The 25,476-nt window shown below is 43.9% G+C and overlaps 1 protein-coding gene across 11 annotated transcripts in view; it reads left to right on the top strand.

Moving 5' to 3' along the window:
* The window catches only part of MTOR (mechanistic target of rapamycin kinase), a 182,227-nt gene that overhangs the window by 136,168 nt on the left and 20,583 nt on the right, over positions 1-25,476 (top strand). For all 11 annotated transcript variants that reach the window (XM_073603449.1, XM_073603448.1, XM_073603446.1 and 8 more), the window contains 16 exons: positions 954-1,071; positions 1,162-1,359; positions 2,350-2,450; positions 5,536-5,632; positions 7,426-7,524; positions 13,243-13,365; positions 14,205-14,387; positions 16,812-16,946; positions 17,028-17,202; positions 17,898-18,033; positions 18,124-18,271; positions 18,350-18,472; positions 20,496-20,578; positions 22,341-22,413; positions 23,565-23,639; positions 24,191-24,326. In XM_073603449.1, the coding sequence (XP_073459550.1) occupies positions 954-1,071; positions 1,162-1,359; positions 2,350-2,450; positions 5,536-5,632; positions 7,426-7,524; positions 13,243-13,365; positions 14,205-14,387; positions 16,812-16,946; positions 17,028-17,202; positions 17,898-18,033; positions 18,124-18,271; positions 18,350-18,472; positions 20,496-20,578; positions 22,341-22,413; positions 23,565-23,639; positions 24,191-24,326 (2,003 nt within the window). The remainder of the gene's footprint in view (positions 1-953; positions 1,072-1,161; positions 1,360-2,349; positions 2,451-5,535; positions 5,633-7,425; positions 7,525-13,242; positions 13,366-14,204; positions 14,388-16,811; positions 16,947-17,027; positions 17,203-17,897; positions 18,034-18,123; positions 18,272-18,349; positions 18,473-20,495; positions 20,579-22,340; positions 22,414-23,564; positions 23,640-24,190; positions 24,327-25,476) is intronic.

The raw sequence follows: 25,476 nt of genomic DNA, 5'->3' as shown, positions 1-25,476 counted from the left end.
GTAACAGTCTGCCCTCTTTGAAGCAACCTCCACCCACAATGCTAAGTCTATGACTAGGTTTTTCACAATTGCTGTTTTTTAACTAACTGCTAAAAAAAAAAAAAAAAAAAAAACACTGAAGCACCACGTGGTGATGTAAAGTCATCGGGGCTTGAGAGATTGGGAACAATGTATGTAGACTTGGAAGTAAAGAGGTTGTTCAGTTTATTGACTAATCCCTAAACTGGTACCACTGTTCATTACTAATAGGGATGATCTCTGGCATGTTCGGACATGAGTTCCAACCCGCCTGAGCTATCCTGCCAGGAAGCTGTCAAAGCGGACAGCCAATCATAGCAGAGGCATGCCCCACCCCTCAGCCACATGTATACAAGAGACGTATATAGGTTCGGCCGGGGAGCAAGGAATGCCTCCGCCACCTATGATTGGCTGTACACATTGACAGCTTCTTAGTGGGATAGCTCAGGCGGGTTTGGTCCGCACTCGCCTCAGCTCATCATTGGCTAACAGCTGCTTGTAGCTGCTGACAGACCTGCACCTGGAGAATATTTGGGAAAAAATGAGTCTGTTGTTAAGCTTTAATACTAATATCAATAATGGGCAAAAAAAACTAAGAAAAATGCTAATCTGTCATTCTGTACTGTTCCTGTGGTTTAGAATCTTCAAAAGTGGTGGTCTTTTTGTTAGGACCTGATCAAAGGGACTAGTCACCCCTGCCATGTTTTTATGTGCATGATAACTGGTCTCCCTACTGCCCTGTGTAATGCATCATGGCATCCTGAAATCCTCATGTAAGCACTGCCCTTGAGAAGCAGAAACCAGGAGCAAGTGCTGTCTGGCTCCACAAAGAATCTCCATGAGCAGCAGACTTGCTTTACTAGGAAGTTTCCTATTGGCCCGAGTGGTTTTCTATGTCATTTACTCAATCCCTGACTTTATGCATCATCTCCTAGGTGTTACCTGAAACTGGGTGAATGGCAGCTGAACTTGCAGGGCATAAATGAGATTACAATCCCTAACGTTCTGGAGTATTACAATGCCGCTACAGAGCTTGACACCACCTGGTACAAGGTAAAAACGGTACTACTTTGGGGCATCTATAATTGGAGTTTTCGAAAAGCTGTTCTGCCAAGGATGTTAACGCCTTCTTCTTCCCTGCAGGCCTGGCATGCCTGGGCGGTCATGAACTTTGAGGCTGTACTACATTTCAAGCATCATCTCCAGCCACGCGAAGATAAGAAAAAGGTTCGTCACCCAAGCAATGCCAGCGCCAACACTGAGGGCAGCGAGAGTGAGAACGAAGGCGAGAGCGTTGAGAACAGCCCAGTACCGTCACCGGTGCAGAAGAAACCACCTGAGGTAATTATATGGAGGATAGAACAGAGGTCCAGGCACGCAAAACTCTGAGATTACAACCAGGGCTGCGAATAGTTAGCACTTTAAAATATAAAGGGAGACAGTACAGCATCAATACAAGAGGGTTAGGAGGGACCTCCTCCTGTGAGCTTACAATCTAATAGGGAGGAGCTGGTGAAACAAAAGGTAGTAAAAGAAGGATGAACTAATGAGGGAAGTAGAAGATTCTGTCCAAGGATCCAGTGATGTCAGCACCTGAGCCGATTCTTCAATTGGCTTCGGATGTTGGTGCCAGCATCTTAGGTAAGGGAAACTGACAGTGAAGCCCTCTGGCTTCACAGCCGCTTTCCTACTACGCATGCGCGAGTCTCGCTGTGCTTTCTGAATGGCCCTACTGTCTTCTGGGACCTGTGTGTCCCAGAAGGCTGCGGGGGGAGGAGGGGGATGGACATCAGCATAGATTGCTGCAGCGATCAGAGCAGGAAGTGGGAGCGAGTACCTGTCAAAACCAGGTACCCGCCCCCCCCAAAAAAGTGCCAAATGTGGCAGTGAAGGGAGGGGACGTTGCACACAAGCAGAGCTTCCCCTTTTGGGTGGAGCTCCACTTTATGGAATACAGTAGTGTCCCCCCCTACACCCTCTGGCATCTGATTGGACAGTAATGGAGAATCCCTCTGATTTCTCCCTTCGCATTTTTTTTTACCAGCACATTTGCATGTTGTAAACCTGATTTGGCTCGCACCCCTGTCCTCCATGTCCGATTCTGAATGCTACTGTATAGAAGTTTGCAAGAGGCTAATACCAAGTCAAACATCAGTTGCATTTATAAAAAAAAATACATTTTTAAAAAAAAAAATATAGAACTGCATTCATTGTCTGTCTTTTATTTGCCTGGAGTTAAGCATTCTCTAAATGGCTGTCTTGATGTTAACTGTGTGGTAATGGTGCTCTGCAGCTTGGTTCTCTGATCCATTGGATTTGTTCTTCACACAGGACCTCTCTCACACTCTGCTGCAGTATACAGTCCCGGCCGTGCAAGGATTCTTCCGCTCCATCTCCCTGTCCCGGGGGAACAACCTGCAGGACACTCTGAGGTAAGCGTCCCTCTTCTGCCTAAATGACTGAGATGCCGTAGAAGCTGAGCCCTTGGCTCCTCTGCCTGCTCCCTGTTCCATGGACAATTTCCTCTTGGGCACTGAATTGTTTTCCCTGGGAGATCAGAGTTGGGATTTAGGACACAACCATTTCCTGGATAAGACAGAGGATATGAGACATATTGGGAGCCAACTGCACAATCCCACAGCCAGACTGAGCTTTTGGTTGGATGACTCGAGCTCATAGCTCAGAAGGGTTAGCAGAAAGCTATTGCAGAAGTGCCACATAATTAGTGTTGGAGTTTATATGGGACTGGAATATGGAAAAGGGGGGAGGGGGTTGTTGGGCCTTTTGGGGGGTGTTCGAATGTTCACCAACACAAAATAGAAATAAAGACCAGCAAGAGAAACTGCAATGAGCAATATGTGTTTGTGGGTTTTTGTTTTTTTAAATACTGAAACAATTACAGAAAGTTGGAGGGGAGAAAAAGAGCAACCCCCCCCCCCTACAGTTCTAACACCTTGAAAATTATATATTACGAGCATATATGTTGCTCATTCAAAGATGAAGGGAATGGCTTGGTAGCAGAACCACTCTGCAGTGACTTTCTTTCGGTTCTGTTTTCCACATCCCTGAACAAGAACATTGCTTTAAAAAGTTTAGCTCATTAAAGTGACCCTGTCACTAAGATGACAGAATGCAACCAGCAATCCCCTGTAAAAGAACAAATGTCAGGACTAGTTATAGTGCGGCTGTTGGAGGCACAGGGCCCAGCAGGGGATGGGCTATTCAACACGTCACTTGGGAGTGTCTGATATGATGGCAGCGGTGATCATCTTTCTCCAAAAGGATGAACAATTAGCTAATTGCCTGCTGGAAAGGTGAGTGTCCAGTGTGTTTTTAGGTGGTTGCTGACTGCAATTTCTAGTGCTAATGACAGGGTCACTTTAAAGCCCAGTTAAAGTCACCATAATAGTTATTCCATTCACACTTGTATGACTCCAAAGCCGCTGGATTATGGAGTGTAACTTTGGATGAATGTGACTTGTCTGTCCCTCTGCAAAGTCAGACCCACTGTTGCATGTAAAACCTTCAGGTCTGACTTTCATGCAGTTTTTGAGGGTTAACATTGAAGTTTTTGATGGCCCTTAAGTTGCATAAGAGTTGGACCAAAGTTGATCACAGCCAGTGAGCCAAACGAGAAGTGCGGTGGGGGGGGAGAGCCACCCCTTTGTGTCTTATGGACGCATAGAGCAGCAGCTCAAGAGCAAGCACGCAGCGGTGCCCCCAAGGCAAGCAGCTTTCTCTGGGGGCACTGCTTGAGGGGGAAGAGAAGGTGAAATATACCACTCAGGATGGCAATAGCCTCATCTCGCCTTCCCTGTTAGATAGGGTGACGGCTCAGTATACAAGATAATTGTGAGCAAAAAGAAAGGTCCAGATGGCCGCACTCAAATATATTCCTTTGAGAGCCAGGAGCGCCGGCGTAATACCCGAAAAGAAGAGCATCAGGGCTGCTGTGTGCAAAACCATTGCACAGAGCAGCTAAGTATGACATGTTTGTTATTTTAGAAAATTAAGTTTTAGTATTACTTTACAGATCCATAAGTCAATAGAAATGTCTGGGGGAGAAAAGTGTATAAAAAATAATCCAAATTCTAAAGTTTTGGATTGTGTTGCAGCAAAGACTGATGTTAGCTATCATATGTAAAGATATTTGCTTCGCTTCTCTTGCCACTTATGATGACTGGTTTGTGTGTAGCTAAACTGGCAGGGAGATCACACTGGGGTTTGCAGCTCCCTCTACTGGTGGGTGGAAGTTTGCCCTTGTGGGGCCAGCTATGAATAAGTTGTTAGAAACAAAGACGTTGGGAGCCTGGTCCCCCAGCCAGGTACTCGCCAAAAAAGCTAGGGGGCAATCGGACTATCTAGGTACAATACACTAAGGGTAAACTCGGGTATGAAAACAATTGTGTAAAAAAAAAAAAAAAAAAAAAAAAAAAATTATACATAGTAGTACACAATACACGACAAAATATCAATGATGAATAAACATGGCGATCCATGTGTATCACCAAGATAATACTCCCCTGATGGGGAAAATTCACAGTGGGATAGTTGGTCACAGACAGTGTTTCCACTAGTTTCGTGGATTACGTGGCTTCATCTGGAAAATATATGTAATTTAATTAGCACATGATCAAAAACAATGCATTTAATCACATACAAGAGAAAACAATGTTTCAAACAATATATAAATTTGAACAATATACAACTATTATATGGGGACAGATGGAGGACAGCTTACCCGAATCCCAGCATACACAGGGCACAAGGCATCGCCAGTAGGGGGTCTCCCGCGGCGACCGGGGGAGACTACAAGTCGAAAGGCTGGAGTCGGGTATGAAAACAATCGTGTAAAAAAAAAAAAAAAAAAAATCTTATGTCATCCAGAGTTTACCTTTTAGTGTATTGTACCAAGATGGTCCAATTGGATTGATTCCGATCTGACGAAAGGGGTAAATGCAGACAGGAACATTCTCAGACCTCATAGGGTTAGGGAGAAAGGGAGTGGGCAGTTATGGATTAAAGGGAGATTATGAACAAGGCTAAACACTCTACTGCAGATGTAAAATATGAGACGGTATGTAGTATTTGAAATGCACACCATTGTTGAGTAGCTAACTCATTACTTCTCTTATATCCTAACGGATGTACTGTATAGGGAACTTGTAAAAATATACCTGTGAGATGCTGCATTGTTGAACAGATGTTTTATTATGTCGCTGTAAGGATTCAGATATTCTTTGTCGTACAATGACGGTTTTGTAATGCTGATTTGTTTTTGAAAATAAAAACCTTTTGCTGTTACAAAAAAAAAAAAAGATGGTCCAATTGCCCCCCTAGCTTTTTTGGTGAGTACCTGGCTGTGGACCAGGCTCCCAACTTCTTTGTTTCTAATAAATTCCTGGATGATGGTACAACTTTTAATGGATTCTATTTACCGATGAATATTGTTTACAGAGGCCATTCCAAATCTTCAATATGAATCAGTTGTGTCATGATATATCCTTGTCATTGCAGAGTTCTCACTCTTTGGTTTGACTACGGCCACTGGCCGGATGTGAATGACTCCCTAGTGGAAGGCATCAAAACCATCCAGATCGACACCTGGCTGCAGGTAATGACGATTTACAGTGATCATAAATATTGTTGAAGGTCTTACTATGATTCTGCATCCTCCAGATGTCATCTCCTTCATTTCTGTGCTGTGATATTTGGACAGAAAATGAATCGATCGCATCACGCTTATAACAGGCAGGAACAGAATGTGTTCTCCATAAAGAAACTCGAAACCTAAATTGTTCTTCCTCCTCTGCGTGTGGCTGGAGAACTTCAGGGGCTACTTCTTTAAAGGATAGATTCACCTTTAAGGGGAAAAATATCAAAGTACATTGTTTTGCAGAGAAACTTCTCTTCTTTTTTTTTTTTTTTTTTTTTTTTTTTTTTTGTTCCCGCAGGAGACTGCAAAGCCTTGCACCTGCAATCAGTGGATATCCTCTGGTGCAATGTCAGGCTCCTGTAGACTCGTCTTCAGGCTTCCTGCCCATACCTCTGGGCAGGCTTTCTGTTAGCAAGCTGGGAGACTTGTGAATAGACTACAAGCATGCTAAGGGCCCATTGAGAACTACAAATCTTTCTGCCATGGTGGAAGAATGGACTTGTAGTTTATTAATTTACAGCCACACCATTTTTAAATGTGACAGCAGCTGCAGGGGGGAAGAGAACCCCTGCCTGCTATCACAGGTGAGGGGGTGGTGCTGGTACGCATTACATTACACCCTAAATAAAAAATAGAAAAATATATCTTGTAGATCTCTCCAGTGTATGCATATTTCCATATGTCGTATCCCTGTGAAAATCTTGCAAGTACAGAAAAACACCTGTTAATTTTCCAGAAATCTAATGTGCTCCAAAATTTTGTCCGCTTCATGTCTGCTGAAATGCTAAGCAGTGTTATCGGCCCCTACCAGTTCTGTCTGTGAACTATAAAATGCCCCCCCATTTTTTTTTTTTATATGGAGATAGTGGTAGATGTTCTGTAACCCCAACACACTTTGTCAAAAGGTGACTTACTTCTCCTCCATAGAGTACAGTGGATGTTGTCACCATAGGACTGGAAGTATTTTACTGGCCGGAAAATTAAGTGCCCCCAGTGTCTACAGTGCACACCTATAGAGTTATAGGGATGATGTTAGGGAGAAGTGCTTTGTAGTCTATCGGGGGGGGGGGGGGGACTCATAAATTATTACAGGTGTTTATAAAGCACTGACAATTCATGCAGCGCTTTACATATACTGTCCATTCACTGCGGTCCCTGTCCTCAGTAAGCTTACAATCTGAGGTCCTAACTCAAATTTATACATCTACATACTAGGACCACTACTGTCCTGAGACAGGAGCCAATTAACTTACCAGCATGTCTTTGGTGTGTGGGAGGAAATCAAAGTACTCAGTAAAAACCCACCTAGGTGCAGGGAGAGCATGTAAACTCCATGCAGGTAGTGCTGTGGTTGGAATTCAAACAAGACAGCCCCAGACACAGCTGACAACCGTGCTTGGAGTTTCAGTGCAGCAGATACGGCGTGTTGTCAGCTCATTGCAGGAAGTTATGAGATTTCTGGCAGGCCAGGGTTTTTTGTTTGTTGTTTTTTTTTTTCTGTACTCAATGATTTTCCAAAGTGTAAATCATTGGTAATGTATTACAAAGATGTATTACATATGTGTTTGTTTTTTTTTGCCCAGACATACTTGTACAAGTACCAGTGTAACTCCAGGCATAGGTCATCCTATACTAAATATCTCCCGGTCTTTGAAAATGTATTTATGGGTACATGTTTCCCAATTTTCTCTAATCTGTTTGTAAAGCTCAGTTTGAACATGAGTGCTCACGGTTTGTTTTTATCTATACAGGTTATTCCACAGCTCATTGCCAGAATAGACACTCCTAGGCCCCTGGTTGGTCGATTAATCCACCAGTTACTCACAGATATTGGAAGATATCACCCACAGGTAAGTTACTTTTACCCTTTAATGGTGATTTCCAGAGTGCCATTATCTCCTGTCAGACTGTATAGCAGAGGTTCCTAAATCTTTCATTCATTTGTTTTAGAAAATTGAAATTCTGAAAAGAAAAATGTTTTATTTTTTTTTTTTTTTTGCTTGCACTTTATCCTGCTCCATCCCAATCTCCCCTTTCCCAGCAACACAATGAACGATCAGGGCTTTGTGCAGCAGTTTACCTCCAGCAATCTATCACACCCCATGCACTGTCACACTACTCTCCTCCAGTCAACATCACTCGCACCCCCTGAGCAGAGAGCATGAGCATTGTTGATTAGGCATGAGCTCAGGCGGGTTTAGACACAAGTTTGGACTCACCTGAGCTATCCGGAGACTGTCAATGACGACAGCCAATCATAGGCGAAGGAGGCATTCCCCACCCCGTCACGTATGTAAGTGGCTTGTATACATGTGGCTGGGGGTGGGTAATTCCTCTGCAGCCCATGACTGACTGTCAGCTTTGACAGCTTCCCAGCGGGATAGCCAGTGTTAATTTCGTCAAAATATTTTTGTAGATAAAATTGACGCCATTTTAGTCAACTAAAATAAGACCAAATCAATTCGGATGAGTAAAATACAACTAAAATGGCATTTTAGTCAAGACTGTGACTAAAACTTAATCATATGACGTCAAAATTAACACTGGGGATAGCTCAGGTGGGTTCGGACTCTGTTTCAAACTTGCCTGATCTCATCCCCATTGATGATCAGAGCAGAGTAGCTGTGACTGTGCGGTGGATGTGTCAGACTGCTGGAGATGGGCTTCTTCTCATAAACATGGAGATTGGGAGAATCGGGAGTCTTTCATGTTAACAAGTGTGTAATCAACCGCTTGTTATGTTTTGGCAGCTCCCACCCTCCATCCAGATCTGCAGCTTCTCCCGCCCCCTGCCCTGCTGACAAGTTGACATCGGCTGAGGGGTGGGAGACCCAGGTGGGAGAAGACACCTGGCTGAAAACTGCCTCTACCCTGCTACTGGTAGGACTGTGCAGGGGAGGCAGAGACTGAAATGGGGCAATGAAAAAGGAAAGGAGGGAGGAGGGCATCACTGCAAGGGGCACTGTGATGGGGGGGCTCTGTGAGTGCAAGGGACACTGATATAAAGGGAAATGCACTGTAAAGGGACACTGCAATCATTATAGTGCCCTTTTTTACAGTGCAGTCCCCTTTATAGCACAGTACCCCCTTTACAGTGCAGTCCCTGTTACAGTAATGTAAAGAGGCACTGTAATGGTGGCTGTGATGTGAAAGGGAATGGAGGACACTTTGGAACTTCCTTAAAGGGGGACTGTGGACACTGTGAAGGGGGGCTAAGGACAGACTCCATGAATATAGAGTCCACCTCCCTTGGTACCCTGGAAAAATTGTCTGCCACAAAACTGGTCCCTGGTACCTAAAAAGGTTTTGGGATCGCTGCTATAGGGGGCAACCTGGTCACTGCATCTGTGTACGTGCAGGATTATCACCCTAGGACAGGAATTGTATTAGGTCTTAATTCCCCCTTCTCATGACCTCCTTTGCATAAAAGGGATGTGTTCTGTAGTTCAGAGGTGAACTGGAAGGGTCGATAGAACGCACTGCTTTGAGATAACTATGCAAAAAAAAGTACACAGGACAGCACTGGATATCTGCCAAGGCCAACAGGTATTTGTTTTAGTACTTATCAAATAGATCTAACAAAAGCCGAAATAGGAGAAGGTCATTGTCGGGGTTTACAGTAAATGCACTTCAAATGACCAAATGAGTACTTATAATATTTATATGTCGCACACTGTCAGTTTATAGCCAGATGAGAGCAGATTGAGATCCACTTGCCTTGATGCCGGTGGCAGGGACTCAGCTGTGGAATTTACAATGAAACTAGATCTTCTCCTCCCTGAACAGCACATGCTGCAGGAATGAAGTGTTTGTAGCTGTAGGAATCAGCATAATGTGAGCAGCAATCAGACAGATAAGGATCCTCTGTTTTATTTTATGAACCTTTACTTGGAATTTCTATTGCCGTCTGTCAGTGTTGGAACAGAGAAATAAAACAAAGCACAATGAACAATGCAGCTGAATGCTCCTCGCCAGTCCAGGGAGATGGCTGTTGATATAACGTTACATAAACTTCCAGGCGATCTGGGTATTTTAGCAATGAGTTTGGTATTTGGTCGTGTGCCTTTTTGGCTGGTAGGACCTTCACTATCTCTGGCCAATTAAAAGCAGGCCTTGCATAATTATATTGCCAGTAGTGATAGGATTTCAAACACCATCTTACTTTAATAAGCTCTATAATGGGATTACGTTTTCATTTTTTTCTTTAAACTGACGTGCGCTGTTACGTGGCACTCCCCATTAATAGAGGCACTGGCAGTATTAAACAGTCTGTCCTGTGCTGCCATAATGGAGGCACATCATACAGGTGCACTGACCTGACATAGATCTATATCGACCCTCCCGCCATCCAGCATTGCCTCTTAGCTATACATCTCTCGGCATCAAGCTTTTTTTTTTTTCCTCCTCGCAGTCCCCCCTCTGTTGCCCTAACCACCTCTTTCACTTCATTTGTGCAAACAGGTCCTCCTCTCCACAAATGTCCCATCTGCTGCCTCTGTCCCCCAACACCTGCACCCCAAAAAGTGTCACCCCACTCTGACAATTGACTGTATTCTGTTCCACAAGTCTCCTCTGCCACCTCTAATGCTGCACTCCATTTTGACAATTGGCTACCGGTGTGCTCTCTGCTGCCTTTTGATATAACATTGATAAATGTAAAGTTATGCACTTGGGGGCTAAGAATATGCATGCTTAATACATACTAGGGGGGTACAACTTCTGGAATCAATGGAGAAGGATCTGGGGGTTTTGGTAGATCATAAGCTCAATAATATGCAATGCCAAGCTGCGGTTTCCAAAGCGAGCAAAGTCCTTTCTTGTATTGAGAGGTATGGACTCCAGAGAGAGAGAGAGAGATATATAATTTTGCCCCTGTACAAGTCATTAGTAAGAGCTCATCTGGAATATGCAGTTCAGTTTTGGGCACCAGTTTTCAAAAAGGATATCGGGGAACTGGAGAAAGTGCAGAGAAGGGCAACCAAACTGATAAGAGGCATGGAGGAGCTCAGCTATGAGGAAAGATTAGAGGAACTTTTATTCTCTCTTGAGAAGAGGAGATTAAGGGGGGATATGATCAGCATGTATAAATATATAAGGGGTCCATATAGTGAACTTGGTGTTGAGTTATTCTCTTTAAGGTCATCACAGAGGACAAGGGGGGGCACTCTTTACGTCTAGAGGAAAAGAGATTTAATCTTCAAACACGGAAAGGTTCTTTCACAGTAAGAGCTGTGAAAATGTGGAATAGACTCCCTCCAGAGGTGGTTCTGGCCAAAAGAAAGGCCTGGATACTTTCCTAAATGTACATAATATAACTGGGTACTGACATTTATAGGTAAAGTTGATCCAGGGAAAATCCAAATGCCTCTCTGGGATCAGGAAGGAATTATTTTCCCTGCTGTAGCAAACTGGATCATGGTTTTCTGGGGTATTTTCGCCTTCCTCTGGATCAACTGTGGGTATAGGATAGGGTATATGGGATTGTATGATTAATTTTTTTTTTTTTTTTTTTTTTTTATATGGTTGAACTGGATGGACTTGTGTCTTTTTTTCATCCTGACTAACTACGTGAAGCACTTTCCTCTTTATTATGGAGCTGAAGACAGGCAGGGGGTGTATTTTAATAAAAAATAGCAGTTGTGTTATACTTACCTGCTCTGTGCAATGGTTCTGCACAGAGAAGCCCGGATCCTCCTCCCCCGACAGCACTCATGGCTCCTAGCCCCCTTTAACCCTTGAGGCTGGGTCCAGTGTTAATGTTTTTTTGGAGATGTGCAGGTGCCTGGGTGTATTGGTGATGTTGTTGTAATTTTACAGATGTTTATAGACCCATGGTCTAATCATTTAAAATGGATGTAAACCTCAGACATGAAATATGAACTAAGCGTATCCCTCTATAGTTTGTACGTGTCTCAACCGAGCGCACAAAGTATCACTTTTGTCTGCTGCTTTTTCCTCTGCTATCGGCATGAGTCCCTTCTGACAAGTTTTACTGACACCAAGAGAAAAATGGTGACAGGAGGGAGCTCCAGCACACAGACAGCCTCAGCTCTGTTCCTGTGTGCTGTTTAGAGTGGGGGGGGTCTCTTTCCTCCAATCAGCTTAGACCTCTCCTCACTGAGCTCTGCAGAGTGCAACGTCACCTTTCTGTCCCCTTTTATAATTCAGCTTTTTGAGCATATGTAGAGAAGAGAAGACTGCAGATAAACAGGTACAACTTATGTAGGTGGTTTTGAAGCAAAGCTTAGTACACACAGGCTGAATATCTGCTGGCATTAGCTAGTTCAATAGAAACCGGTTGACATTTAGCCCGTGTGTATGGGGCATTACCGAAAACAAGTCTGCCAATTGGCATTCGATGTGTTCTGGCAGGGGCTGCAGTCCCCCATGTCAGAACACAATAGCTCAGTGGGGGGAGATCACTGTACTAACACCGCATAGTTAGTACAGTGCTTCCTCCTGAGCTCTCCAGGTTTATTTTTTTTTATTTTTTTTTTTTATTCAGCCCGCTGGGTTGTACCAGTATGTACCAGGCTTAAAGTGGTAGTAAACTCAGATTTACAGGAAAGCCTATAAGTAGGCATACCTGTAGGTACATTAAATATCTCCTAAACTTGCACTGTTTAGGAGATATTCACACTGCATGCAGCCATTGATGTCACCGGTGCATGCGCTCTGAAGGTGCGGCATACCTGTAGGACCTCCAGAGCTCGTGCTGTAGCCGAGGGCGGCTCATGTTGCCAGGAGCTGCAAACCCGGGGGAAGAGGGAAGCCCTGTCAGTGGCGACAACGCACTGCTGGAGGGCTACGGTTTTAAGGTAAGTCTCACATAATGTGCTAGTATGCAATGCATACTAGCACATTGTGACATTGCCTTGCAGGGTGTTTTTTTTTTTTTTTTTTTTTTTCTAGCTGCGGTTCACTACTGCTGTAAGCGTGTAAACCAGTTTAGGAATGTTATTAAAATACTTATTCTTCAGTGTATGTACATAGGTGATAACATCCTGTCAGTCAATGATCATGAGTACTGCTTACATTTCCTAAACTGTGTTGTATGATTGGTTGTTTGGGTCCCATGGTACCTAAAGGATTTCACTGTTTTTGTAGCTGGTTTCCCTCAATTTGTAATCGGGCTCTCTTCAGATTATATATGAAGTCCTCAGTTTTTGATTTGTAGCTTGTTCAGTTTCAGACACATCTGCTTCTCCCTTGCTGTGTGAATAATTTGTGTTTTTTTTTGCTCTTTTTTTTGTTTTTATTTTTTTTCCATTACTGGTCCAGGCCGACCTTCTGTTTACGTTTTGTGTTTATGTCCGGGACTGTTTAACTATCCCCATGGATCCTCATTATAATCATGGATGAGAAATTCCTCTTTATGAATGTGAGGCCTTTTGGTATAGGATTAGGACTGCACTGGTGACCTTTACCCAATGTGGCCGAATTGGCGCACATGTGGGCGGATTGTCTGTTTTTGTACCGCACTGGTGATCTTTACCCAATGTGGCGGATTGTCTGTTTTTTGTTTTTTTTTTTGTTTTAACTTTGAATTGTTCCTTTCTGTTCTCCAGGCTCTCATCTACCCTCTTACCGTGGCCTCCAAATCGACAACCACAGCACGCCACATCGCAGCCAATAAGATCCTGAAGAACATGTGTGAGCACAGCAATACGCTTGTACAGCAGGCTGTGATGGTATGTCCCAATGCCAAATGGTCATCCTGAAGTTTACTTTTCTTTTAATCTAATCTTTTTTTTTTTTCCTTCTTGCAGAACATGACATCATTCATATGTAACTTGTATAGATAATTCCTCAACTGCTGTTTTCCCTCCTCTGGGTTTTGCTTGATTTAGAAAAATAACACTAAATCCATCCCTTGCTGTATGACAACATAGAACAGTTCATTCTGCAACAGCCACAGACTCTGTATATAATCGTTTAGATAAAGCCCCCCTGCTTTTATTTCTACACTGCTTTTTTGTTTTCTCCTTGCTGTCTTTAGCTGCAGGCTAGAGATTGGGGGGGGGGGGGGGGGGGCTCTAATGTCCCACAATGCAATGTATGCCTCTATTGGACCCACCATGCATTGCAGAGCTGTCACTCTAGTCTGACACATTTAGTGTGCCCAAGTTAGGAGCTTCCTGGGACGTTCAGAGCAGGAGTTGACGCCAGTTAAACTTGGGGGGATGACCTGTTTGGTTAGTAATACAGGTGCTGCCCTTGATGATGCAGGTTCCAAGGCTGTTGGCCTCATCCCTCCTTTGCAACTTAATTACTGACAAGCATATTCATACCAAATGTCAGGAAACTTAAAGTGGAACATTATGTAAATGATAAAAATGGGTGAACAGGCAAGTTTTTTTTGTTTTTTTTTTTGTTTTTTTAATGCAGGAGAGACGTCCTTTGTCACTGTCAGCTCCTGTACAGTGAACTCGCCTGCATATGTGTACATGAAACTTGGCTTGAAGTTTTATTTTTCTATGGCATACAAGTGCCAGTCTCCATAATGCTGTTGCTGCTCTTGTAATGCTAGGTAAGCGAGGAGCTGATCCGCGTGGCCATTCTCTGGCACGAGATGTGGCATGAAGGCCTGGAGGAGGCATCACGCTTGTACTTTGGCGAGAGGAACGTAAAGGGGATGTTTGCTGTGCTCGACCCTCTTCATGCCATGATGGAAAGGGGACCTCAGACCCTGAAGGAGACGTCTTTCAATCAGGTGCGCTCTTTTCATGACCTTGTTACAGCATGGCTGGTAACTAAACATCACAGATAAAAGAACTCCAGGCAGAACAGTTCCATACTATTCTAGTGTTGCAAAGCAATACACTGAACAAAGAATACAAACCTCTTTTGAAACTATAAAGTGTGCAATTATCTGTAATCTCCAGTCTGTAAAAAATAAATACATTTAAGTGTGCTGCTACAAATACTGTAGCTGTTGGCTTTTAATATAAGGACACCTACCTGTCTAGGGATCCCGCGATGTCATCAGTCAGCATCTGTAGTAAGGGAAACAAGTGAAGCCTTGCATCTTCACCGCCTGTTTCCTACTGCGCATGCCCGAGTCGCACTGCTCTTTGTGTGTCCCAGAAGGCGAAGGGGTCAAATGTCGTAGATCGCCAAGCAGCGATCTTACCCAGAAGTGGGAGCGGTTACCTGTCAAAACCAGGTACCCGCTCCTCCCCAAAAAGTGTCATATGTGGAGGGGGGGGGGGGGGGGGGGTGCGAACAAGCCGAGCCTTCCCCTTTTGGGTGGAGCTCCACTTTCAATGTCCATTTTTTTTTTCCTAAATACCAACTGAAATGTAAAATTCGACTGAGAACAAGGCCCCTTTCACACAGACTGACTCCGTTTTGATCAGCAGGGGGTTGTCCACTTATTTCCTGCTGCTCAAAGCAGGCAGATGACAGGGTCTGTGTCTGCTTAGTTTTTGCAGAGCAGAGACAGAGCCCGCTCTGCTCTATGGCAGGCATCGAATAAATTGAGGACACGGCTGTCCAATTACATCCGACTGTCCTCCAATCCGCCTAGACAGAAGGGTTAAGATTATAGGTGGGTGGGTCACAGGTCCATAGAGGTAAGCGGCCTGTCCGGTCAGGTTCGCCTGAAAAACTTATAGGCAGAGCTGATTGGACCCCTCAAGTAAAAAGGGGTTTAAGACTGCCCTCACTGGCTCTTAAAAATTAGAAGAAAAGAGTAGACTAACGCAGAATCATACCTGCAGGTGATACCATATCATGTTTCATGTAGAGGTGTTGTGTAGGAAGGCAGATTCAGGTATAATGCTTTTAAGGTGTGGAGTTAAGAAATAATCGCTGCCTTAAAAAAGCTAGTTCAACACTGAAGGGGAAAGTAGACATCTAGTTGACACAGTTGAAGCCAGCAGCACCGAGGTGGGAAAACCATTACCAATAGAAGCAAGCCATTTGTTGGAGGAATTTCCTGTGTGCCCATAGGTCCTCAATAATACCAGTTGTTTTGCCAATTTAAAGAATACATTAAAAATATATAGACTGTGATCACTGTCTTATTCCTGAATGTGCCGGTAAGGGCCTGTGTTGACAGGCTTTGAATTTCTGTCAATATCATTACTGACATTTGTCTAAGATGCATCTCAGATCATTCAGAATTCGTTGGCAGATGCATATGACCTGTAGTTGAGCACCTCCTGATCTGTAATTTGACCTGATTTAAGCGTGAGTTTTGCATTCCTACTGCCTGCATACAAAGCTTGTCAACACAGGCCCTTCAGTACTTTTAAAGTGTTAACCTTTTTCCTCTAACACCATATACTTGCGCTCCGGTCCCCGCTGTACTTGCCTCTGTGGGTGCTGAGCCGTCAGTACCCACGCAGCCAGTGCATTGCTTTGGGGGTTTAAAATCCCAGCTCTTCTCTGTGCAGAACTTACGGGACAGCTAAGCACACATGAGGGTACAGCAGGGACCAGGGGGTAAAGAGGGTATACGGTCTTAGTTCACCTTTTTCAGGTGCATTAACACTTTAAAGAAAAACTGAAACTTTGCCAATTCAGGGCAAAGCAACAGTGTCTTCTGCTAGCCCACCTCCAGCAAGGTACACCCACTAAACTCCGTATGTAGAAGCATGAAACAACGACATGACAGTGCTTGGGCCTGAGTAGCCAAACACCCACACAGGGAAGCTGCGACTGTCTCAACCCAGGTAAACTCTGACAGGGTTACTCAGGGTGGACATTGCCTCCTGCTGCAGCCTCCTGGCTGCAGCGGGAGGCAATGAGGTAACAGATCAGTGCCATGTACCTTGCTTGGTGGGTCAGCCATCAGGAGGCACTCATCCCCACCCTAAATGAGAAAGTGGCAGCATTTTTATAGGTTGTTGACACCCCGTAGCTATACAGATCACTAGTTATGATGTCACTGTTTGTGTTCATGTTCTGGGTCAGTGACCTAATCAGTATTGTATTAAGAAACAGCTTGACAAATCAAAATTTTTAGGAGCCTGTATTTCTTCCATGACAGTTTTTTTTATGTGATCTAAAGATTATTGGAGAATTTTCATCATTTGGATGACTTGCTCTGTAACCTATCTAACATCCTCCTTATGTTCTCAATTCTCCCTCTGCCGCCATCACATGACTACTTTTCCTTCCTGCCCCGAAGGCCTATGGGAGAGATCTGATGGAAGCTCAGGATTGGTGTCGGAAGTACATGAAATCTTTAAATGTGAAAGATCTGACCCAGGCCTGGGATCTGTACTATCACGTCTTCAGAAGAATCTCCAAGCAGCTGCCACAGGTAGATACATTGGATGTTGTTCTCACTTTTGACATAGATGTGGTTTGTTTCTTTGGTATTAAATAGCGTTGTGTATTCCAGCTAACTTCCCTGGAGCTTCAGTATGTCTCACCCAAGCTTCTCATGTGCCGAGATCTGGAGCTAGCTGTGCCGGGAACTTATGACCCCAATCAACCAATAATACGTATTCAATCTATAGCGCCTTCTCTGCAAGTCATCACCTCTAAGCAGAGGCCAAGGAAACTGACACTAATGGGTACGCATTCCATTTTACTTGACCATATCTTTTACATATATGTATTATTCCTACTCTAATAAAGGATCAGCCTATAATAGTTTCTTCTCTCTCTGTGGTGCAAAGGTATCTGTGTTCAATACACACCCATCACAGCTGCTACATGATGGTTTCAGACTACCTGCTGGATCTTTATTTTTATAGTTTGGGGATTTTAGCAGAGAACAAATGTCACTTTTGGGTACTGGCGCCACTGTCATTTCAGTTCGACATTATAGAATGTAGGTTGTACTGTACAATGTGTTACCTCTGGTTAGGTGGCTCTTGAACACAAAAAGGCGTTTAAAAGTATCTTTTGTAAAATTCGGGTGTTTAAAAATGGTAGGAGTGCCATGCCAATGGAAATGTAAGGTACATTTCTAAAGAAACATGTTAGTTTGTATGGTTCCCCTTCATCAGGGCTTGAAAAGCTTTTTGACAGTAAAAAAAAACTGAGTGTTTTAGAAGACGTGGGTTAAAATGCCCCTTCTTTCAAAACAGGCAGCTGGTCAAATATTATCTAACCTTAAATTAGGACTAAATATTCAGATGCATGCACCACTTGTGACGTTCTCTTTAGGACAGTTGATAAATGAGGTCAACAAACTCCACAAACCATAATCCCATTACTTTTCAGTGTGAATTTTTACCCTGCATCTTCATTGTACCCCTTGCAGGAAGCAATGGCCATGAATTCATGTTTCTGCTGAAGGGGCACGAGGACCTGCGCCAGGATGAGAGAGTGATGCAACTTTTTGGTCTTGTGAACACACTGTTGGCAAATGATCCGGCATCTCTGCGAAAAAATCTCAGGTGCCGTCCTCTGGTATCCTTGGAATTGGGCAGCATTGGTTGATGAGAAACTGTATTTTTAAGTGACAATGTTTTGGTTTGTCCCCTCAGCATCCAGAGATATGCGGTCATCCCTCTGTCTACAAACTCGGGCCTCATTGGTTGGGTTCCGCACTGCGACACCCTGCATGCTCTGATCCGAGACTATCGAGAGAAGAAGAAGATACTGTTGAACATAGAGCACCGCATCATGCTAAGGGTAATCCACAGATCTCCATAGGTGGATTAATTATGTATGTCATAAGAGTGGAAGCTAATCAATACTTTCTGCCCACAGATGGCACCGGATTACGACCATCTGACCCTCATGCAGAAGGTGGAGGTGTTTGAACATGCTGTGAATAATACTGCCGGGGATGATCTTGCCAAGCTGCTCTGGTTAAAAAGCCCTAGCTCAGAGGTAAGAATGCAGTGCCATAACACTGAGTTATGCTCAAATTATACAGGAACATTAAAAACTGATTAGGGGGGCTGCAGCTATTTGAGCCGTTATTTCTATTCACCTAGCTTCCCCACTAGCAAAATCCTAGGGTTATCTATATCCCTAAAAATTGCCTCAATTTCTGCATTCAAAAGTGCCGACCAAGTGTTCCCAGGTTCCAAGCTCCACCTTCTTTAATTCCTATACTTCAAGTACTGAGCAATTTGAAGAGAGGTTGCATTCCTTTGCAGAAACACTGTGAGCCTGTTGAATTTGAGCAAGGTGTCTCGTATTTAACCCAATTTGAGGTTAGATTATAAGAACAGATCTAATTTTAGCGCAAATGAAGTGTTGAAGTGGAGTTCCACCCAAAAATGGAACTTCCACTTTTTGGATTCCTCCCCCCCCTCCGGTGTCACATTTGGCACCTTTCTGGGGGGAGGAGGGAGCAGATACCTGTCTAATACAGGTATTTGCTCCCACTTCCTGGCATAGATGCGGTGACCTACGCCACTTCCGGTGCCTACCTCGTCCTCCGGTAGGCACCGGAAGTGGCGTAGGTCACCGCATCTATGCCAGGAAGTGGGAGCAAATACCTGTATTAGACAGGTATCTGCTCCCTCCTCCCCCCCAGAAAGGTGCCAAATGTGACACCGGAGGGGGGGAGGAATCCAAAGGACGTGCAGCGTGACTCACGCATGTGCAGTAGGGAACCGGGAAGTGCAGCCGCACGGCTTCACTTCCTTATTCCCTTACCGAGGATGGCGGCGGCAGCCGAATCGTCGGCTGCCGCCGCCATCCTCGGTAAGGAAATAAGGAGGTGAAGCCGTGCGGCTGCACTTCCCGGTTCCCTACTGCACATGCGTGAGTCACGCTGCACGTCCTTTGGGCTCCATCGCGGGCTCCCTGGACAGATAAGTGTCCATATATTAAAAGTCAGCAGCTGCAGTATTTTTAGCTGCTGGCTTTTAATATATTTTTTTTTTTTTTCTCAGCGAACCTCCGCTTTAACTGGATTGCATTAAAATCACACTGAAGTTACACAAGTAAAATCAATTCGAACGCAATGCTGTGTTTTACTGTGTGGTGGCAGTACTGTCAATATGATCAAAACATCTCCTGCGCAAAAGTGTGACAGCCTGGTAAGGATGTAGTAGATAGCTCCACGTTGCTGGGATATGGATCCAAGACTTGCCCTCTAGGACTAGGGGACGTCTTGTAGTCACTACAAGAAACAAACAAGAGGGCACATCAACCTTGCGCATTATCCCTCAGTTTTTCTTTAAATTTAAAATATGCATAAATTGTACTCGGAAACATACAAGTTAAAACCGCGGTTTTAATTTATGTGTTTGTGAATGTAATTTATGCTGATTTTAAATTAAAATATTGTGGGATAATGTGCTAGGCTGGTGCGCCCTCTTGTTTTCTTGTGGTGATAGAACTGCTTAGATCTTTAAATATAGCAGATTTAAAATTCCGTCCCAGTGCTAGAGAAGTATCAGGGGCCAGTATAAAGCTGACCACACGCTGATCCAAATCTTGAATTTTGATCAGTGTGTGGTCTCCCCTAACCAACATTTTTTTCGAAGAGACATGTTGGAAACTTTCCCCATCAATCAACAATTGCGGCCAGTCTTTTTTTTTTTTTTTTTTTTTCTGCATTACCTAAAAACACTAGTTGGCTGGCAGTTTGAGTTCAATACTTTGATTCGCAGACCCCAGTGGAAGAATGTAGTTAATGCAGGTCATCTCACCAGTATTCTTGTTCAAGATCGGTGACCATTGGATCAGTTAGGCAGGCTCCATTTTTACAGGGCAGTCAGCAATGACAGATCATGCATTTTTCTCATGACCGTTTTTCGTTACTGCATAGAGGGTCTCAGTTGTTTTGAGATTGGAAGGTAATTAAAAAAGCACTGATCAATATATTGTGAAAAAAATGATTAAACACCGCCATGCAGGATTCCCAGATGCAATTTCATATTTCACTTTGTTTCAGGTCTGGTTTGACAGAAGAACAAATTACACCCGCTCTTTGGCAGTGATGTCTATGGTGGGGTACATACTTGGACTTGGTGACAGGTAGGTGGCCTGGGTAGAAGCTGTGCTATTACAGGGTTTAATACATGAGAGGACGTGAGGGGGAAAGGGGGTTTATGGTCACTTGTAGTCTCAATTAGAAGCCTATGTGACAACACAGCACAAATGAGACACAGGGTTAGAGCATCGTCACCATGTAACAGGAAGTACCTCAGCAAGCTGCAAATATAAAGATATAAAAAAATTGCTTTTGAAATTGCATTTGCTTGTTAAATCCTATATGGGGTCTTATATACTTGAGAATTAAAGTTCTGTGCCGAATAACTATATTCATGGGTATAAGTATCTGGACATCATCTGGTTTCATTCCAAAATCAGCAGTTCATATTCTCCTGCCTTTGCTGCTGTGACAACAATTTCACTTCTGGGAAGGCTTCATTAGGTGCCGCAACTTTTTGGAGGGTTTCTTCTTCCTTTCAGCCATAAAAGCATTAGTGCAGTCAGCACTGAGGCTGATCACTGTAGGCAGGCTTGCTGTCAGCTTTTTAATCACTTGCTAACCAGGCTATAGCAAAATGACAGCTGCTACAGTGCGGTCGACCAGTTCTTGAAGGGCGTCATATGATGTCCTGCCGCTATCATGCCACTGCGGCGTGCACCCACCATGCTTTGTGATCGCTGTCTCTCTTGGACACGGCTGATCACAGCTTGGAGGAGAGAGCCAACACAGCGTCTCTTTACCGTGTGATCAGCTGTGTCCAATCACGATGTAAACACACTTGCTGGTTATCGGCATTCCTTTCCTTTACGATGTCACAGCATGGCAGGAGAGAGCCGTTAACTGGCTAGTGTGAAAGGGGACATTGTACTGATAATCAGGGCACTGGTCATCCGTGTCCTGATTATCAGTGCAACCTATTAGTGCACAATCAGTGAAGGAGAAAAAATTACCCGTTTGCAAACTTTTAGAACAAAGTTTTCAATTTTTGGTCTCTCCATTTAGCGAAAAATAAAAAAAGTGATTAAATACCACCAAAAGAAAGCTCTATTTGTGTGTGTTTGGGAGATGATAAAAAATGTCATATGCGTACAGTGCTGCATGACTGCACAATTGTCATTCAAAGTGCAACAGCAATGAAAGCTGAAAATTGGCCTGGACAAGAAAGGGGGTAAAAGTGCCCAGTAGGCAAGTGGTTAATTTTTCCAATTGTTTAGTTACGTTCAGGACATTGTGCACCTTAGTACACTTCAGTTCTGCCATCCCTGTAAGGGTCAGATCCAGCAGTGGAGGAATTTGACCTACTGGCTTATGGGAACTGCCACTTTCTACTATAGTGTCACATTGCACGCCGCTGAGTATTTTTTTTTTTTTTCTACTGGCGGTAATTGGATGGCTGTTTGCTGCAAAATACATCACAGTACTAAAGTGTGAATGGGCACCTCTGGCTTGTCAGTAGACCACTTGTAGTTCTATCCACCAGCCTGTAAGTTTTTACAGCTCTGCGGGGATATGGTAGTGAAATAGCGTTTAGCAGGTGGAATCACAGCACACTGGGAGGAATACCACGATTCTGGCACACACATGAAGTGTTGGATGTTGAAAATTCTTCAGCCAGTGTAGCACTGCAAGAGAGCAAAGTTTGGAGGCAATGGGATGGATTAAATGGTAAACATTTTATGGCAAGCTGCTTTTGTATTTCAGGTTTTTTCTGGTCATGTAGTGGCAATGCTTCTAGTTAGGGAATGTGGGGTGGGGGGTGAACAGTGACTGATGGTTCTTAATTGCTGCCCTCTCTTCTTGCAGACATCCTTCCAACTTGATGCTGGACCGGCTGAGTGGGAAGATTCTACATATTGATTTTGGGGACTGTTTCGAGGTGATGACCTTTCTGGTTTAGTCGATCATTTCCTCGCCTTTTCTCTTTCCTTTGAATAAAACTTTGTATAGAGGTGACGCGGTTAAATATAATTCATCATTTGTACAGTAGATTTCGTTATGAGGCCCCCACATTCTATATTGTATCTGTATCACCAAGCATCCAGTGACATCACTGCCCTGTCCATGGCAGGCAATCAAGGAACGGGGTTTGTTGTGCAGTGATGTAAGTCAATTATTGAAGAAAGAAATACATAAGCACCCAGGAATGGAGCACTTTTCGTTTCTTGATTGCCTCTCCTTGGACAAAGTATTGTCTTAAATCTGATTAGGACTTTAAATACAATATTACAACATTAATGCCAGCAGAATAATTGAGGGATCAAGACATTTAACATGAAACAGATGGTTAGCAGAAAGAGGGGAAAGCACACTGATGTGACTTAACAGACGCAGATACTTATTAAATAGATGTAAGAACACATATACAGAATTTTCCAAACGGGGCTAAATACAGCTTCCTCTTTTCTGTTCCATTATGCTGCCTGACCTCAATAATCTAGACAGCAGTCTTTCATGCTGGTCATGTTACCTAGATAAAGTAAGCGGTCAGTTTCTGGCCAAAATTAATCAAAAAAGTTCTAAATATACTGTAGGGTACAACATTGCCCCATTGCTCTGCAGTGCAAGATATGGTGCCCATACTTTGCACTGATGAGGGCCATTGTGCCTGGAACAGCGGCATGCAAGCTGGAATACAAGTGGATAACAGGCAAAAAAAGCTGGGGCATTCCATATGTGACTTGCTTGTCAATGGCAAAGCTTTTGTTACCCATCTCTGCAATTATTTTGCACATGTATGGCCACTTTGGAGAAATTTTGCAGGAGAGAGTCCTGCTTCTGTGTCTGATGTCCCTGTGGGGTCCCAATACACACCTAATATTTTTGCCGAGTCAGGGGACCAGCCCTGACTCGGCAAAAGGCACGTTGGACTGTTGCAGAGAGGCAATTGCTTCTAGTCAGAGCAAGGGTCCTTCTCTGCAGCTTTCTGGCTTGTAATAGAATTTTTTCTACTCAGGCTGTGGCTGTTTTTAAAAGAAACCCCCCACCCTCACCCCAAACTCATTCACTCATTTATTGCTTTTATTTAAGGTGGCCATGACCAGGGAGAAGTTCCCAGAGAAGATACCTTTCCGACTAACGAGAATGCTGACCAATGCTATGGAGGTAAGGATGATTCTCTTGCAGTTTTTTTTTTTTTTATTAAAAAAATAAAAAAAAAATACAAAATTTACACGATTTTGCAAGTACAAAACTGTGGATTTTTTTTTTTTTTTTTTTTTACACGGCAGCAGGCAAAGCAGTGCAATGCCAGGCTCTTGCAGACACTCAGCACAGCTGTCTGACCATACCTCTGTATGACCAAACAGTTACTGATGTGCAGGAAGAGTCAATGAACTACCAGGGCATTCATCAGCACCCTGGTAGTTCATTGAGAACTATAAGCCGTCTGCCACAGTGGAAGATGGGACTTGTAGTCTATTTACTGAACTCTATGAATGATGCAGCTGTGTGGGCGGAGCTCCGCATAGCCCCGCAGTTTTTAAAATGTGACAGCGGGTGTGGGGAGAGGATCCCTCGCTGTCATAAGGGGGGTCACTGCTCCAATGGAGCATTTTAAATATTACCCCTGAAATATGGGTGTAACATGTTACAAAAGGTGAACTTATCCTTTTAATGCCCACTTTATACATTTTGTTATTGTCTTTGGTGTGCAGGTGACTGGTCTGGATGGTAATTACCGCATCACCTGCCATACAGTAATGGAGGTCCTACGGGAACACAAAGACAGTGTCATGGCAGTTCTAGAGGCCTTCGTGTATGATCCACTCCTCAACTGGAGACTGATGGACAGTGAGTACCAATCGCGGTGGGAGTCTGTATCACATCTCAAGTTTTTGGAGATTGTCTTGTGCAGTTGCCATACTGAGTTATTGCCAACACTTGCACCTCTGTGGCAGACTTGTAGTCTGTATCAGAATAGTACTGAAGTATAAGCCAGTATTTCTGTAATCGTATTCTGCTACTCTGACTAATCTGGTTCTTAAAGGGTTATCAAATGGCACGCAACTGTGCTCACATCATTTCAAAGTCCTATTGTGCTCACATTTCTAAGTCCTATACCTCTTTATATCAGCCAGTGTTTACAAAGTCCCCATTGATGCATGTCATTTACTTCCTGAACTCTGGCTCCTTGCAGTATGCAAATTCTGACTCTCATGTTGGGTTCAGTTGGGGGGGGGGGGGGGGGACACACGGCTGTACTGCCGCTGGGAAGTCAGTATGTCCACATTGCATGAGCTCCAAGGTGCTACAGTATTCTGAAGTGGACCATGCACCTATGCTGCTGTTTTCTTCTGAATAAATGCACTTGCAAGCCTAGTGAATCCAGCGTTATCTTCTCACCTGCTGCTCTCCAAACCCCTCCAGGTTTCATCCCGCACTGACATTTTCATCAAGAGCCGACTTTATTTCCTGGATTAATGAGCCGGCCTTTCTCATGACGTGGCACCAGATTTCACTCCTATACAACAAGAGTTCTAGCATGGCGGTGGTTTATGGGAACAGAAGCAAGATGGTGGGATTTTTGGGGTGTGGAAGCAAATACCTTCTGGGATCTAAAATTGATATTCCAGGGGGCTGCAGGAGGAACAATGTACATGTTTCTTTCATAAATTAAAAGCCCATTTCGTGTATTTTTAGAACTATAGGCAAAACCCTTTTTTTATTATTATTATTATTTTGGATAGAGTAAGGGAGGGTTATAGTGCCTGTCTTATTGTTTTATATTTTTATCATCTGTGTCCCATTGCAGAGATTTTTCTTCACTTCATGTTGCATAGCCAAATTGGGGAAATCCCTGCAACTTAATCACTTGCGAACCGTTCACCGTACGTTTACTGCAGCAGGGCTGCCGCTCTGCACACTGACACTTCCAGGTCTGGGGCGCACGCCGCCGGTGAACCTGCTCCCGCTTTGATCACACACAGTGGGAGCCCAGGCG

This window comes from Aquarana catesbeiana, linkage group LG10 (genome assembly GCF_042186555.1).
Source record: "Aquarana catesbeiana isolate 2022-GZ linkage group LG10, ASM4218655v1, whole genome shotgun sequence".
Lineage (NCBI taxonomy): Eukaryota > Metazoa > Chordata > Amphibia > Anura > Ranidae > Aquarana > Aquarana catesbeiana.
This window is presented reverse-complemented; position numbering and strand designations above follow the sequence as displayed.